The following is an 18,521-nucleotide window of genomic DNA, read 5'->3' as shown; positions in this document are numbered from 1 at the left end:
ACATTTTATGCTTGAAAAAGCAAAAACTAATAACCCCCACATCATAGAAGCTATCTCCTATTGTGTGAGAGTTATGATTTTTCTTATACAGTTTCTCACCGCCAGGTTTTCACCTGAAGGTGACGAACAACAAAAAAAATTATATAACCATACATGCCAACATTTTAGGACAGGGACGTGGGAGATTTAAAGTAAAAAATCAGGAGAATGAAAATTCCCCATTGACTTCTATTGTAGAAAATGCAATTTGTGGCGGGAGACAACTGAAATAAAGCAATTTTTGCCTTGAAAAATCCGTAGTCTCCCGCCTAAATTGGGTCTATTGGCATGTATGTATATAACATCGTCCACTCTAAATCAGACGGGCAGAGTTATATGTAAACCTGCGAGGGGCTGTCGGAAGAGTATGTAAGTGGAAGAACTGGAGTAGGCTCCACTGCTGACATACTTAAGGTCCGTCCGCCTGTAAATCATGTGGACTGACCGAGGGTTTGGTGGGGATGGTACTTTGTCACAGTTGCGATGGAGTATCCTCTGCGCGAAACAAAAAATCAGGCCCTTAATCTCCCATTGCTTAAAACTGTAAATATGTGTGAAATGCAATTGTAAATATTTTTTTCCAAGTTTTATAAAGCGCGAACTCGACCAGAAGGTATCAGAGAGCTTTACATGAGCACCAGTTGTGTTATAGAAGGACACATTTATTTTTTTTAGGCACGAGGAGATTCAGTCGTTCCACCTGGTTCCACAGCTTCAAAGTCAGCCGCTCTAGCAATTAGGCCACATGTGATATTATTAAAAAATTCAAATGTGTGAATTCTCAAGAGAGCGATACGCCCTTGTATGGTCTCCTATCGCCCCCATAAATGGACGGTGCTTCGCTGCTCCTAAATCTAGGTTTCTAAAACATACATACAATATGTAGAGATGGAGACCTGGCACTACTCTGCTAGCTCCTTTGTATTCTTTCTAACCTGGATTAAATGTGTAAGAGATGCGCCCTCCAGAACCACACATCATTTCTTATGTCTAATTCTCAGACTTAGGGATGGGCCTTTCCCGTCTGCTTTATTACAAGTTCTCTTCACTAAAAATGTCTAAGTTGTTATAACTCGCACCCATACTGAATTAGTTTAGATCACTGATGCAAATCTGTTTCTGTTTCCAATGGCCTGATTTAGAGCTAACATAATTATTCATGCAAAATGTTTAAATAATGTCATACAAATTTTGTTCTATAAAATAACAGGTTCACTATTTGGTGCTGAAAGAGAAATCGCTAAATTTGACAGAGGAAAGGCAGTGAAAGTGGATGATTTTTAAACAGATATGTGAAATTTTGCAGCCAGACTTTTTTCATGCATTCACTATGCAAAGCACCAATTGAGAGGTTGGATTAAATATGTGCAGAGATTCCAGGTGAACGGAAATACCACTTTCCATTGGCATTTCCACATATTTACTCCTATTACGAGCTAAGCCACTAGTGAGCAACCAGAATTACCCACCACAATTCCACAAATATTCGCATTTCAGTGGAATTTAACATAAACAATTATTATCTGTTCTAAGCAGCTGCAAAGGTGTATGGGGATGGTGTTATAAGGGGAAGTGGAGGAGGGGTGGTAGGGCAGGGAATATGAATTCTGCCCCATTGCATCTGTTATTTACTGCAATAGAAAATGTCTGCAATATGATATAAGTGTAAAGTTACTTTCAGTGGTGCATTTGAATAATAAGTTTCCAAAAAACAATTGCACAGGTACTTTTAGCACTGACCAGGAAGACATATGCTCTACTCGAGGCCCCTTGAAGCTATAAGAATGGTTTGGGTCGCAGATATTAGTCATATTTAATGTGTACTGAATTAATAAAAAACTCTTGCTGTGTTCATCTCTAATTTAGACAAGCAGCGCACCATGTCATAAGTGTTGACAATTTAGATTTTTCACAGCCTGCTGGGCAGAAAATCTGGATTTTATTAAGAACACGGAGGCTAATATTATGCAAATCTCCTTTATTACCACAGCTCAGCAGCAATAATGGAATAGAACTTTGTGAACATTCTGAAGAGATGACTAGTCCCTCTCTGACCAGGTATCTTCCTTCTTGTCAGGCTGCGAAGAAAGATGTCCAACATGAAGAAAGGAACAGGATTCCAACGAGTAAACTTTCAACTTCTAATCAGGATTCCAACGAGTAAACTTTCAACTTCTAATCCAGTAGATTCTTATTCTGAAAGAAGAAGAATACATTTCCGAGACATTGTTCAAATAAAAGGGTGGGTTACAAATCAGATTAAAAAATAGAGGCGGGATAATATTAGCCTCCGTGTCCTTAATAAAATCCAGATTTTCTGCCCAGCAGGCTGTGAAAAATCTACATTTTATGGCACAACACGGAGGCCATATTATGCAAGTTCAAAGTGCATTAAGAACATTATCAATCACATTAGAGATTGGTCTAAAATAACAAGATCTAAACATAGTATCATTAGACCAGTCTGCCGCCTTAAGAATTTCTTGTAAACCACCACCAAGGAAATAGGCTTTAGAAGCGGAAGCGCCCCTAAGGGAATGAGCTCCAAAGATGGAGGTGTTCACACCACTTTCGCACATAACTTCTTTCACCCATCTGGCTAGAGTTGGAGAAGAAACTCCTTTATGGGGAAGTCTAAAGGAAATTAATAATTGAGTTTCATTTGATCTTAGACTGGTAGTCCTCCTCTCATACTCTTTCAGACATTTACCCACACAGAGTCTTTCATTCTGAGGAAAAAAGGGGTAGAAGATAGAGGAAGATAAAGTCTTAGTTCTTCTCTTAAGGTAGAAACATACACCTTCTGGTTGAATGGATCTGCTAGAAATATCTAGAGCTTTGACGTCGGAGGTTCTTCTAAAAGATACCAGACATAATAAAACAGTAAGCTTGAAAGAGATACGTTTTAAAGAGAGGGAGGAGTTCTCTCCCCAAGATGATAAGGTTCGGAGTACCAGTGTTACGTCCCAAAGGGCGGTATATTTAGCGGTAGGTGGATTAATGACTCTCATGCTTCTCATAATTTTTTTAGTAAGTAAGTTCTGTCCGATGGAGAGACCATCAATGAGGGAATGACCTGCAGAAATTGCAGATCTATAGACATTTACGGTTCTATAAGAGAGTCCTGAAGTAAAGAGTTCAGAAAGGTACTTGATGACATGAACTAGATCAACTGAAACGGGATCGTGACTTCGTTGAAGACACCAGCGAACCCATTTGCTCAATGCCAGTCGATACGCTTTCCTTGTACCTTGAGCCCATGACTCAGAAATGAGTCTGAAAGCATTTGGCGAAAGCCCAGGGATTTGCCATTGTCTCCTGAAATCCTCCAGGCCGTCAGAGTTAGAAGACCCTGATCCACGAGGGGATGGACGTCTCCCTCTGGACCCGAGAGTATTTCCCTGAAGGAGGGTATTAGAATTGGTAAGTCTATGCTCATTTCCAGAATGACTGGAAACCAGGCTTGGGACCTCCAAAGAGGAGCTACTACAGTTATAACGTCGTGGTAGCGTCGAGCATGAAGGAGAAGCCGAGGAAGCAATGTAAAAGGTGGGAAGGCATAAGGTTTCAGACCTCTCCAATCCTGTAGAAAGGCATCTACATTCTGAGCTTGAGGGTCGGGTCTCCAACTGAAGAATTTCTTCAGTTGTGTGTTTAGACGGTCCGCAAAAAGGTCTGTCCTGTATGGACCCCATATTGATTGAATGGCTAGAAAGGTCTGTCTGTCTAGTCTCCAGTTGCTTGAATCTCTGAAATTCCTGGAGTACCAGTCTGCGACACCATTGCTCAGGCCTGGAATGTGTTCCGCTATAACCGAAATACCTTTGTTCAAGCAGTATTCCCAAAAGCTCTTCGCAAGGTGCGTTAGGCCCTTGGAATGTGGACCACCTAATTTGTTGACATAACGGACTGCCGAAACATTGTCCATGCGTAATGTCACACAGCATTTCGCTGTTTTGGGTGTAAAGCAGCGAATCGCAAATGAACCTGCCAGTAGTTCTAAGCAGTTGATATGCAATCTCTTCTCTTGAGTGGTCCAACGACCGCCTGTGGAGTATTTCCCACATCTCGCTCCCCATCCTTCTAAGCTCGCATCTGATTCTATTATCAGATCCGGTTGTTCCCCGAAAATGGCTCTGCCGTTCCATGCTTCCGCATTCCTGAGCCACCAAAGGAGTTCCGTCTTCGATTCCTGATTTAGAGAAACCATACGGGAATATGAATGGTTTGATCTTAGAGCACTCGCCTTTAGTCTTTGGAGTGCCCGATAATGGAGGGGTCCCGGGAAGATAGCTTGAATCGTTGAAGAGAGGAGGCCAACGATTCTTGCCAGTACTCTCAGAGGGAAAGTCTTCTTCGCTAGAGCCTTCCTCAACTCCTTCCTCACATTCCTGACTTTCTCGGAGGGCAATTTCAGCTCCGCCTTGAGAGTATCTACTGTAAAGCCGAGGAACTGCGTTTGTTGGCTGGGAATAGTACAGGATTTCTTGGTATTTATGATGAAACCCAGATGTTGAGATGCAGTCTCATTCGATTGGGCCATTATAAGGATGTCGTCTAGGTATATGATCAGTCTTACCCCTCTTCCCCTGGGCCAGGCGGTTACAGGGCATAATACCTTGGTGAAACACCAGGGGGCGGACGACAGACCGAACCGGAGACTGCAGAATTGGTAAAGTTTTCCTAACCAAGTGAATTGGAGGAATTTCTGGTGAGGTTCCCAGATGGGAATTGTTAAGTAAGCGTCTTTTAGGTCTAACCTTGTGAGCCAGTCCCCTTTCCTCAAAATGTCTCTTAGGAGGTGTATACCCTCCATTTTGAAATGTTGGTAAACTACCCAACGATTTATGTCTTTTAGGTTTATTACGGGTCTCTGTTCTTTGTTCTTCTTTTCCACTAGAAAAACATTGCTGAGGAAACCTTTTGTTTCCGTCTCGACTATTGCCCCTTTTTGTAATAGTTCTTGTACTTCTTTGGAGACTAGGGGCCCGATTCACAGAATGAACTTAAGACTCAATCCTAAACTTACTACTATTTTGGTATTCACAGATTGCACTTACTACTTTTGGCATTCACAGAATGAACTTACTACTTTTTTTATTCACAGAAGTTAGGATTTTGTCATAAATTTGTCTTAAGATAAACTTAAGACAAAATCCTAACTTCTGTGAATACCAAAAGTAGTAAATTCATTCTGTGAATGCCAAAAGTAGTAAGTGCATTCTGTGAATGCCAAAATAGTAGTAAGTTTAGGATTGATTCTTAAATTAATTCTGTGAATCGGGCCCTAGGTCTCGGTCTTTGAGAGAGAAAGTGATCTCGTGAGGGCAACGTGTTTGAAAGGGAATACCCAGAAAATCTAATTTGTAACCCTTTACTGTATCTAAGACCCAATTGTCTTGTGTTACTAAGTTCCAGTTCCCAGCAAATTGCCGTAGTCTCCCTCCCACCCTTGGAGGGATATCTGAATGGTCTTTCAAGGTTCCTACCTGAAGAAAAGGAACGTTGTCTCCGCTCGCCTCTGAAGGTGCGACCTCGATTCCTCTGTCTTTGTGGGAAGAATTGGGAGCCATGGTTGTTGGAGAATCTTCCTCCGCGGGTGTTGAAGGGTCTTGAAGACTGAATTCCGCGGCCGGGGAAACGACCCTGTATTCTCCCGGCCCTGGTAGAAACTCTATCACTGAATACTTTTTAAATTTCTTTTTGTGACTTTTGAATTGAGCTGAATGCGCTCACATATTTAGGCATTTCTTTTATGAAGTACTCGCCAAAGAGGAGACCTTGTGAGTCCGCACCTCCGTCTTTCTTGGCTAATTCGATGAGTTTAGGATCTATTTTAAGTAAGACTCCTTTTCTCCTCTCGGTGGAGATGGCAGTATTAGCATTGCCAACAAGGCATATTGCTCTTTGCACCCATTCTCGTAGCTCCTTAACATCAATTTGGTTATTCCCTACGTATGCAGACTCTGTCATTTCGAATATTTTAGTAGGGGGTCCTATTACATCAAGAAGACGATCTTCACATGATTTCAGTCCTTTGTCTAGACCCTTCCTTGGGTCCCTGTTGTTTTTGGCTATAAAAGCCACAACCTTAGGGTCTAACTCTGGGGTCATTGCTATTTTATTTGGTAGGGATGGGCGTGGGCACTCGGATCTGAGTCTAGATCTGACTTCTTGGGGTATTTCCCTTCTAAGCCAGAATGACAGGTAATCGACGATGTGTTGGGAGGGGGTCCATTCCGGGGAGAGTGGGTGCTTAATTAGAAGGGGATCAAACATTTCTTCCCCAAATGGGTCTAGAGGCATACTGTTAGAGCCTGAGGCCTTCGAAGCTCCTTCTAAGCTTCCGCTTTGTCTTATATTCTCATCCTCCACATCGGTATTAAACCCTGATGAGCATGATAGCCCAATTTCTTCTTGACAGCTTTCGTCGCAGTTGATGTGGATAGGAGACTCTGGGCCTATATCCTGCCCATCTGGGGTGCCCGAGGCACCAGTCTGGTCAGCGCCCCTAAGGCATGAAAGGGTGGAGCTTTTGGGCTTCTTTGCACCTTTAGATGGGTTAGCCCCAGTATTAGTTCTCTTTTTATTTGTCTTTGATAGCCCATTTACCTTGCTAGTTGAGGGGATAGATAAATTTGGAATAGAATCCAATTTCTTACTGATGGCATCGTCAATTGATCCCAAGGCCTTCTCTAAAGCCTTGTTGATGAGTTCCTCTAGCCTTTGGTCAATAGAAGGGGGTGTAGTCATGGTTAAATATGTGGCTCCCCCTTTTTTTTTTGTGTAAAATTAAAAGCTCCCAGTGGTGATCTAAATAAGGGAATAAATCGGAAAAGTTACCGATTAAATGCGTGAAGAAAAAACCGTGTAGGGGGAAGATTGTAAGTGAAGGTCGTTAAATAACCGATCCGCGGCGTAGCTGGTTGCTAAGATGCATGGGATGGTTGATATGTGTATGACGAGGCGTACGTGGCCGTCGCTAAGGTACTTTCTTCTAACGCGCGTGCGCGTCATTGCATCCAGGTCGCATCGGTTCCTGGTTTACCGAAAAAGTTCCGATGCCGGTCGTGAGTGGGCAATGAGTTTGGGAGAGGACCAAAGCGAAGCTTGGAAGCGGCCGGGTGGACGTAGGTCAGAGACCGGAAGAGCAGGTAGGCCGAGAGCGAGGCACGGGGTGCGCGAGGGGCAAGTCGCGCGTGCAAGCAACTTATTTTTGAAAATATCTCCGCTAGGGAGAGGAAAGGTGCCCGTTTGTAGTGACACGGCAGACAAGGTGTAAAAGGTAACACGATCGCGATCGGTAAAGAAAAGGCTCGTTGTCCCTAACTGCGATATAAAAGGAAATGAAATGGGGCAATTCAGTACCCCAATAGCCTGAAGTGTATCAAAGCAGGGATCCAGGGGTAACAAGTGAATTAAGGGATCGAGCACAATAGAGCCATAAAGTACAAAGCTACTGCTGACATTTCAAAGAAAAATACGCTTAAGCAAAGAAAAGCTCAGAATCATTATAGCTAAAACCATTACATAAAGCGCTCTACAAATAAACAGGTAAACCCCAAATGTTACAACAAAGCTAAACTTAAGTAAGTTGCTAAGCTTGAAGAGCAGTACTTATCTTTCTGAGCAGCAGCAACAAAGAAGGAAGATACCTGGTCAGAGAGGGACTAGTCATCTCTTCAGAATGTTCACAAAGTTCTATTCCATTATTGCTGCTGAGCTGTGGTAATAAAGGAGATTTGCATAATATGGCCTCCGTGTCGTGCCATAAAATTAATTGCTGGTGCCGAGCAACCACTGGCTCAAGTTAAGCACTGCATCTACAAATCTATACATTTTAGGCATGGCCGGTCTTACCAGTCTAATGTAATAAAAACACATATCTATCTATCTATCTATCTATCTATCTATCTATCTATCTATCTATCTATCTATCTATCTATCTATCTATCTATCTCTCGCTATATATATAAATATATATATGTTGTGTTTAGAGCAAAGTTCCACAAATTACGCCCCACTCTATTTGGCTGATTTCAACACACGTTTATTTCACTCTTCTTCCTCCTTCACCTACGCGTTTCGAACTTACAACAGTTCCTGATCACGGTAGTAACAAATCCCTCATTAGTTTCTTGTTATTTATACTGAGTCGCCGCTTATACATTTAAGGTGCATTGTGGGCTCAGTAGTTTAAAATAACAGCCTGTCTGTGCCTGTTTCTTATTTGGAGGATTTTGAGCTTTCACCAAGGCATATCTTCATATGCTTAGTGCATACTCTATCTAATGTAGGTGATTGCTTCCACTGTACACGGAGAAGGCAAGGTGTAGGCTAAGTGCCTGATTAACCTTTTCTGTTTATATATCTTTCTACCCGTAATATGGGGAAGCAAATCATTTAGGTGTTTGATCGATTCAAACGATTTTAAGCTAAGTGATTGTAATTGTCAAAAAGGGGGTGGGGTCGCACACTACTCACACACCGGCGGAAGTTGCCCCTAAGGACTCTGGTCATTGTAGTAGAGTGTTCGCGATGCATCATCTTTCGATCTTGCTATCTTCGCTGTCTTCGCCATCCCTGGACACGTGTTTCGGGTTTTCAACCCTCGTCAGCAGGGATAGGCAGTGTTCTGGGGTCGCCGATGGCTGCCAATATCTGTGTGCGACCCCACCCCCTTTTTGTTGCTTGTAATTGTCCATCTAGTAAAAGCTCTCTCTCCTTCCCAAGCAATAACACAGGTAACACAGACGTGTGTTGATATCAGCCAAAGAGAGTGCGGCGTAATTTGTGGAACTTTGCTCTAAACAAAACATTGCGAGGCTTGTCTCTGCCTCGCCGCCGGCACCAGCTGTTTCCTGCTCCTCCCAGAAGGGACGTTTGCTCTAACACATATATATATATATATATATATATATTGTCGTGAGGGGTGACAAATAAAGTATTTCTTGCCTGAAAAACTTTGCTGCAGAGGCCTGAGTTTCCTTCTTCGCCAGGGGCTCGTCTGGAAGTGGTGGGAATTGTTTCGAATATATATATATATCTCAGCGGTTCCCAAACTTTTTCGACCTGCGGCTCCCCTGACCCAATGGCCGTTGCCCGTGGCTCCCCACTTTTACTTTTTTGGGAGGGTGGGGTGGATGTAAGCCCGGCTTCGGGAGTATTTGCATTTTTCTCCCTGAAAATAATTGGGATGAAGCTATTAAAATCATATATGCAGGGTGTTTTGTATTACTAAGGTGGCGCCTCTAATAAAATATTCCTAGTTACACTTCTTTGCCCATGTCTTTTTCAGAGTACCCTCTGAAAAAATGTTTTTATCCCACTTACAGTGCTAGATAGCATCCCATGCATGTAGGCCCCATTACCAAAGTGTTCTGTTGCTGAAGAATATTTGTGTGCACTTCCATTTCTACCCATGTCATACGTGCCAACACACCTGTCTCAGCAGGGTGACTCACGATTTTTTAAACAACATACAGCTTTATTTTTGCTGTCTCCTCCCTAAAGTTGCCTCCAAATCAATGCAAGTAAAATAAATTCCTCTGATATATTTTTTTTAAACGTCCCTTTTTCTTGCTTCCAAACGTTGGCATTATGCTGTATATGGTGATTTACTTCCCTGGTGTCAAGGAGAGAGCAGGCCTGTCTGGAAATGTGTGTGTACTGAAAGAAATGTGTACTGGAAGTACCTACGATTCAAGCACAAATGTCAATGCTTAATAATTCTTAGTGTGTTTAATAGACAGGACAACTGTACTTTCCAGCTAACTTGCATTGGTGTAAAATGCATTTGGAAAAAAAACAATTAACGAGTCTAACACAATAATTCAGGCATCTTCTGCTTACTTTGGGAGTGGTGTAAAGTGGGCATCCAGTGAAATATGGAGTTCATCCCCCTTTGACATGCCATCAATTAGGCATTCCGTTTACAGCTTAAGGCATGTTACTTACAAATCATCGACATCATGTGCTTAATTCGAATTAGTTTAACTGAAGCCAACAGACTCTTCAACATTCAATGCATTAGAGTGCTTGATGTGCAGCTCCCCAGGCTAGGTTTGAGGGCTCCTCAGGGAGCCACGGCACAGAGTTTGGGGACCACCGCTTGTAGGCAGCCAAATGTCTTCTTTTGTTCGTTATATTTTGTGCAATATGCTTGCAATAACAATAAACAATGAAAACAGTTACATCATAGCACTAGCTTGCCAAGGCCAGGCCTATTGGCTTTGCATATGTTCTCTTGGTCGTTAAAGGTGGACACTGTACGCTCTATTTGTCCTTACAGTCATGCTGGCTGGGACAAGGATGGCGAGAAGCGAAGCTTACCTTCGTTTATGATTTGCTTGGCAGCGACAGCAGATGAGAGGTGGATGGGCTCCATGAAGATGCTCGCGGTGTAGGAGTCTGACAGCAGAGAGTACCTGTCAATCAATGCAGATGAGATGGAGACCATTAGTCCTTTCCAATCACCCTTTACACATGGAATGCAACTCAAAGCTTGATCACATTTTCAGAGACTTTATTCCCAGTTGTGTTACTCAATGAAATACTACTTCCAGGGAAGCTAGACATTACTATCTCTCGTGGGTACTCTTGTTTGTCTATAGTGTCACTAGCCCAAGACCAAAGGCACTAGTGTTCTACAAAGGACCAGTCAGCGCCACTCTCCCACAGTAACTTGGGTGAACGGTGAAGGATACATCTTGGAGATGTATAGGTTTTGGTCCTGCTACAGCTTGACACTCTATACTGCACAACAAAGGTCAATGGTGAGTCTTTTAAAAATAATACAACTTTACAATTAGGGAAATGCAGTTTAAAAAATATATAAACACAGGAGGTCTTAAGGTGTTATCTATATGTCTGTCTACAGATATACAGAGTGTAATATGCTACTTATTACCATTGTATGTGAAGGCCAGAGTGAGCATGATGCTCCCCTCAACAATGGTGACCAAAAGCATGTTACATTCTGCAAATCCGCATACAAGGTTTATACCACGCCACTGCTTCCATGTTTATGTTTTTCAAAAAGATATTTAACCAAAACCAGGATACAGGGTTTTAAATTGTGTAGTAAGGTAAACTCACACTGAAGAGGCCTTGCACTCTCAGGAGAATTATTTGTATGTGTTCAGTAACTGTAATATACATTACCTACGGCAGCAAACAATGTTCTTGTAATATGAAGTTCGCTCTACTGTGCAATAAACCGCATTTTGACCGTGCGCTGGTGTGATTTAATCGTGAATGTTCGTCTATTACTTAGAAAAATTGTATTAAATAATGTATCATCGAATAACATTTACTTTCACTGGTATTTACCTTTTTGTATTCACCATCAGTTTTGCCGGAAGGTCTGATGAGAGAGTGAGGAAAGCTGAGGCTGCTGATGACTTGTAGATTGACAGGAAGTACTCAATGCACGCGGGGGAAGGCGGGCAGTGCTTACACACAAGGATTGACCATAGAAAATGCTGTGTTTTCGATCCTGTTTTTTTTCCAGTGGATTTTTATTATAAATCTCATCAGTTTTGGATGTCCAGTAGTTGGTGATATTGGATAGTTAGTAGCACATTTCCCAACTTAAAATAATAACTAATAAAATTGTCACTTTTACCCAAAACAGTGAAATGCTGAGAGGGATATATGAGATGTGTCTTGTTCCTCTGGGTCTTCTACAGTGTCTGGATTCTAATGTCTGTGTGTGCAGGGGTTGTGATATTGATTGATTGTTGGACAGAAAGGTTCTAGAGATCACTCCTTCCTTGGGAGGGGTGTACATCTTGTGTATTCATCTGGACATACTTCCCTGGCTGCACCTGACCGAACTCGTGAGTGTAGGGGTGCATACGGCTTGCCTCTAGTGTGCCAGTGGCCGTCAATGTACAGAAACCTCAGGCAACTCAGAAATACAAGTTTAGCAACTTATCTACATAAAAAGGGGTTCACAAAAATGTACTTCTGTTGTACCCTCTAATTATACGTTTTATCATTAACTGGCAAAATTTAAAAACATGGTAAAACATAAAGTTACGTCCTAAATTCAATTAGTGCAAATACTGCCTTTAGAAAATCCACATCATATCCTTCCCATCTTTCACCACACATACCCTCATACATACATCTCACACAGACATGCAGATGATATACATGACGTTTTCTGTAGCACTCGAATCATTAGCACCATCTTTTGGGGTTTTTATACATGAATTCTCAGGATCATTAATTGTTATTTTGACATCGATACAACAAATCTTTTGTTTTCCTTTTTCCAGTGGCTGTAGGTCTCAAGTTTTTATAGATGAATTCTAAAAATCATTAGATATTATTTTAAAATTGATACAATTATACTCTTGTTTCCGGTGGCTTTAGGTCTCAGGTTTTTATAGATGAATTCTAAAGATCATTAGATATTATTTTGACATTGATACAATAAATGTCTTGTTTTCCTTTTTACAGTGGCTTTAGGTCTCTGGTTTTTATAGATGAATTCTAAAGATTGTTAGATAATATTTTGACAATGGTACAATAAATCTCTTGTTTTCCGTTTTCCCGTGGCTTTAGGTCTGTACGCCTGTTTCAGCAAACCCGCCTCCATCAGGAAAGCCACAACTTTCTCAAATGATTCAAAGGAACCTGTTGTTATGCTATAAATGCCACGACGGAATATATGCATATAATTACATCCAAAGGAAAATAATTTGTTGGTAACCTTTGATTGATAAGCAAAAATGTCCACCCGGGGAGCCCATAAGCGCCTTGATGTGGTTCAATTGATTGAAACTAGTCGACCTGGAGATGAACTGTGATGAAACTCCAGGGTTCTACATGTAAACAATATACATGTTGGGGCCAGTGGAGATGGACTTTAGTGGAGTTCCAATTTTTAAACGGTGATGGACTTTAGTGGAGTTCCAATTTTTAAAAGGTGATGGACTATAGTGGAGTTCCAATTTTTAAAAGGTGATGGACTTTAGTGGAGTTCCAATTTTTAAAAGGTGATGGACTTTAGTGGAGTTCCAATTTTTAAAGGTGATGGACATTAGTGGAGTTCCAATTTTTAAACGGTAATGGACTTTAGTGGAGTTCCAATTTTTAAAAGGTGATGGACTATAGTGGAGTTCCAATTTTTAAAAGGTGATGGACTTTAGTGGAGTTCCAATTTTTAAAAGGTGATGGACTTTAGTGGAGTTCCAATTTTTAAAGGTGATGGACTTTAGTGGAGTTCCAATTTTTAAAAGGTGATAGACTTTAGTGGGGTTCTAATTTATAAAATCGGTTATGGACTTTAGTGGAGTTCCAATTTTGAAAAACGTGATGGACTTTAGTGAAGATCCAATTTTTAAAAGGTGATGGACTTTAGTGGAGTTCCAATTTTTAAAAGGTGATGGACTTTAGTGGAGTTCCAATTTATAAAATTGGTTATGGACTTTAGTGGAGTTCCAATTTTGAAAAACGTGATGGACTTTAGTGAAGATCCAATTTTTAAAAGGTGATGGACTTTAGTGGAGTTCCAATTTTTAAAAAGTGATGGACTTTAGTGGAGTTCCAATTTATAAAATTGGTTATGGACTTTAGTGGAGTTCCAATTTTGAAAAACGTGATGGACTTTAGTGAAGATCCAATTTTTAAAGGTGATGGACTTTAGTGGAGTTCCAATTTATAAAATTGGTTATGGACTTTAGTGAAGTTCCAATTTTTAAAAGGTGATGGACTTTAGTGGAGTTCCAATTTTTAAAAGGTGATGGACTTTAGTGGAGTTCCAATTTTTAAAAGGTGATGGACTTTAGTGGATTCCGCTTTTTAAAAGGTGATGGACTTTAGTGGAGTTCCAATTTTTAAAAGGTGATGGACTTTAGTGGAGTTCCAATTTATAAAATTGGTTATGGACTTTAGTGGAGTTCCAATGTTTAAAAGTTGATGGACTTTAGTGGAGTTCCAATGTTTAAAAGGTGATGGACTTTAGTGAAGATCCAATTTTTAAAAGGTGATGGACTTTAGTGGGGTTCTAATTTATAAAATTGGTTATGGACTTTAGTGGAGTTCCAATTTTTAAAAGGTGATGGACTATAGTGGAGTTCCAATTTTTAAAAGGTGATGGACTTTAGTGGAGTTCCAATTTTTAAAAGGTGATGGACTTTAGTGGAGTTCCAATTTTTAAAGGTGATGGACTTTAGTGGAGTTCCAATTTTTAAAAGGTGATAGACTTTAGTGGGGTTCTAATTTATAAAATCGGTTATGGACTTTAGTGGAGTTCCAATTTTGAAAAACGTGATGGACTTTAGTGGAGTTCCAATGTTTAAAAGGTGATGGACTTTAGTGAAGATCCAATTTTTAAAAGGTGATGGACTTTAGTGGGGTTCTAATTTATAAAATTGGTTATGGACTTTAGTGGAGTTCCAATTTTGAAAAACGTGATGGACTTTAGTGAAGATCCAATTTTTAAAAGGTGATGGACTTTAGTGGAGTTCCAATTTTTAAAAGGTGATGGACTTTAGTGAAGTTCCAATTTTTAAAAGGTGATGGACTTTAGTGGAGTTCCAATTTATAAAATTGGTTATGGACTTTAGTGGAGTTCCAATTTTTAAAGGTGATGGACTTTAGTGAAGATCCAATTTTTAAAAGGTGATGGACTTTAGTGGAGTTCCAATTTTTAAAAGGTGATGGACTTTAGTGGAGTTCCAATTTATAAAATTGGTTATGGACTTTAGTGGAGTTCCAATTTTGAAAAACGTGATGGACTTTAGTGAAGATCCAATTTTTAAAAGGTGATGGACTTTAGTGGAGTTCCAAATTTTTAAAAGGTGATGGACTTTAGTGGAGTTCCAATTTATAAAATTGGTTATGGACTTTAGTGGAGTTCCAATTTTGAAAAACGTGATGGACTTTAGTGAAGATCCAATTTTTAAAAGGTGATGGACTTTAGTGGAGTTCCAATTTTTAAAAGGTGATGGACTTTAGTGGAGTTCCAATTTATAAAATTGGTTATGGACTTTAGTGGAGTTCCAATTTTGAAAAACGTGATGGACTTTAGTGAAGATCCAATTTTTAAAGGTGATGGACTTTAGTGAAGATCCAATTTTTAAAAGGTGATGGACTTTAGTGGAGTTCCAATTTTTAAAAGGTGATGGACTTTAGTGGAGTTCCAATTTATAAAATTGGTTATGGACTTTAGTGAAGTTCCAATTTTTAAAAGGTGATGGACTTTAGTGGAGTTCCAATTTTTAAAAGGTGATGGACTTTAGTGGAGTTCCAATTTTTAAAAGGTGATGGACTTTAGTGGATTCCGCTTTTTAAAAGGTGATGGACTTTAGTGGAGTTCCAATTTTTAAAAGGTGATGGACTTTAGTGGAGTTCCAATTTATAAAATTGGTTATGGACTTTAGTGGAGTTCCAATGTTTAAAAGGTGATGGACTTTAGTGGAGTTCCAATGTTTAAAAGGTGATGGACTTTAGTGAAGATCCAATTTTTAAAAGGTGATGGACTTTAGTGGGGTTCTAATTTATAAAATTGGTTATGGACTTTAGTGGAGTTCCAATTTTTAAAAGGTGATGGACTATAGTGGAGTTCCAATTTTTAAAAGGTGATGGACTTTAGTGGAGTTCCAATTTTTAAAAGGTGATGGACTTTAGTGGAGTTCCAATTTTTAAAGGTGATGGACTTTAGTGGAGTTCCAATTTTTAAAAGGTGATAGACTTTAGTGGGGTTCTAATTTATAAAATCGGTTATGGACTTTAGTGGAGTTCCAATTTTGAAAAACGTGATGGACTTTAGTGGAGTTCCAATGTTTAAAAGGTGATGGACTTTAGTGAAGATCCAATTTTTAAAAGGTGATGGACTTTAGTGGGGTTCTAATTTATAAAATTGGTTATGGACTTTAGTGGAGTTCCAATTTTGAAAAACGTGATGGACTTTAGTGAAGATCCAATTTTTAAAAGGTGATGGACTTTAGTGGAGTTCCAATTTTTAAAAGGTGATGGACTTTAGTGGAGTTCCAATTTTTAAAAGGTGATGGACTTTAGTGGAGTTCCAATTTATAAAATTGGTTATGGACTTTAGTGGAGTTCCAATTTTTAAAGGTGATGGACTTTAGTGAAGATCCAATTTTTAAAAGGTGATGGACTTTAGTGGAGTTCCAATTTTTAAAAGGTGATGGACTTTAGTGGAGTTCCAATTTATAAAATTGGTTATGGACTTTAGTGAAGTTCCAATTTTTAAAAGGTGATGGACTTTAGTGGAGTTCCAATTTTTAAAAGGTGATGGACTTTAGTGGATTCCACTTTTTAAAAGGTGATGGACTTTAGTGGAGTTCCAATTTTTAAAAGGTGATGGACTTTAGTGGAGTTCCAATTTATAAAATTGGTTATGGACTTTAGTGGAGTTCCAATTTTTAAAAGGTGATGGACTTTAGTGGAGTTCCAATGTTTAAAAGGTGATGGACTTTAGTGAAGATCCAATTTTTAAAAGGTGATGGACTTTAGTGGAGTTCCAATTTTTAAAAGGTGATGGACTTTAGTGAAGTTCCAATTTTTAAAAGGTTATGGACTTTAGTGGAGTTCCAATTTTTAAAAGGTGATGGACTTTAGTGGAGTTCCAATTTTTAAAAGGTGATGTATTTAAAGGCAGGCCATCCTGTTTAGATGAAGTGCTGCCTGTCCTGGGGTTACCGGCTTTCCATGATGGATGTCTTCAAAGTTCCCTATCAAATGAAAGGCACTGACCAATGGCAGTCCAGCTGCATTCCTCCTCTGTGTGGGGGCACCATCAGTCTCATTAAGGGGTGTTTAGTCTGCCCGCCTTCTGCTGCGTGATCCAATGAGGTTAAGTGTTAGTCTCAGTCCACAGACCAAGAAGATGAAGTACACACCAACGGCGAAGCAGCGCTTAATTTGAGCCAGTGTATGTAGATGGGACACACAGGCACTCATTTTTTGGGGACGGGAAACTATTTTTCTTTCATAGCCCAGGGCAAGAAAGAAAGTAAACGAAAAGGCGGAAAGAGGGAGGAAGAAAAATATGGACAAACAGTAGCAAAGAAAGTAAGCAGAGACGACAACAATCCTGCAAGAGTGAGATAAAGGGGCAGGGAGTGTCTGGAAGTGGATTAAAGAGGCATGAGGTGGATTCAAGATTACACAGCTATGGTATTTGGCGCACGGACTTACAATAGACCTGGCAGCAGGCGTCTGAGCAAAACTTTAGACTCAGCATTCATTCTTATACAGATTAACCACTGCAGTCAAGAGGGGCTGACAGTGATGATTTTAATTTAAAAAATACACTCTGCAGTACAGCTATGACCAGGCCAAACATCCAACTAATCTCGGGCATTAAATCAGAACATCCCTAACCTTCCAGAGCCACTGACCAGTGCCATTCAGGGGCGTAACATAAGGGCCTGTACCACAGGGACCCCCTAAGGGGCCCCTCAACCCTTGACGGGTCCTCATTCAACCCAAGGCCAATGAATAGTTGTTAGATATGGCAGACTTTCAGGCCCCTCCTCACGATTTTGCAGGGGGGCACCATTATTTTTTGTTACGCCAATGGTACCATTGTTTGCATCCAGTGCACTAGGATCAGGGGCGTAGCTTAGTCATTTAATTTCGGGGTGTGAATCTCAAGTTTCTTAACTAAAAAGACAGTGTGCCACAAGGTTGGGGTTGAGATGGCCAAGGTTTGGGTTGGAATATTTCCATGAAGTACAGGGTCACTACTAATTTGCATTAGGCGAGCCTCTATCTAGACTGGCACAGTGAGCAAAAAACGAAGGGTTGGAATGTTATCCTGTGCGATTGACACTGGTTAGGCTATTCACAAGCATTCACTCCATATTTCATAAACCTTTAGGTATTTGATTGTCAGTAGTACACCTAGAAACCTGACTCTGGCACAGGTTTCCAAGTCTACTACTGCGAATGTATGTGAATTCCAAAAAGTAGTACATTTGCACCCTTTCAAAAGTACTTCTATGGGTGCAGATTTGAAATGTATTTGGTAAACCAGTCACTATATGGGCCTGGTTCATATAACTTCCATTTTTGAGTAATAATCAGCTTTGAGTAAGTTTACTACTTTTTGGCTAGTCACAAAATCCAAGTGTAAATTTACTCAGACTGTAACTTTAACGTCTCTGGCAACTTGAAGGGCCTGGGGCTATTCAGAAACAGCATGTTATTGTGCGTTTTGTAGTACTACAATAGTACTGTAAATGTAGTACAAAATGCGAATCACAAATTGCACTTCTAAAGTACAACTGCAAAAAAAAAGTACTTGAGAAGCGCGGTTTGTGAATAGCATTTTGTATTATGTTTGTACTGCTCTTGTACTACAAGACGTACTACAGAATGTAGTTTGTGAATAGCCCCCATGCTCTTCATGTAAACCCTAAAGTAGTCAGGTAAACCCAACACATGGCCTAGATTCTTATTGTAGATGGTGCAACATTGTCTATCAAATCAAACATAAGCGG

General features: G+C 40.2%; 1 protein-coding gene across 1 annotated transcript in view; it reads right to left on the bottom strand.

Annotated features, from left to right (window-relative positions):
- STYXL2 (serine/threonine/tyrosine interacting like 2) overlaps window positions 1-18,521 on the bottom strand; it is a 137,295-nt gene that overhangs the window by 61,413 nt on the left and 57,361 nt on the right. The window contains exon 3 of the mRNA XM_086935543.1: window positions 10,372-10,466. Within this exon, the coding sequence (XP_086791669.1) occupies window positions 10,372-10,466 (95 nt within the window). The remainder of the gene's footprint in view (window positions 1-10,371; window positions 10,467-18,521) is intronic.

This window comes from Lissotriton vulgaris, chromosome 8 (assembly GCF_964263255.1).
Source record: "Lissotriton vulgaris chromosome 8, aLisVul1.2, whole genome shotgun sequence".
NCBI classification, from domain to species: domain Eukaryota; kingdom Metazoa; phylum Chordata; class Amphibia; order Caudata; family Salamandridae; genus Lissotriton; species Lissotriton vulgaris.
The sequence above is the reverse complement of the archived record's forward strand: the minus strand, read 5'-3'. Positions and strand labels throughout refer to the sequence as shown.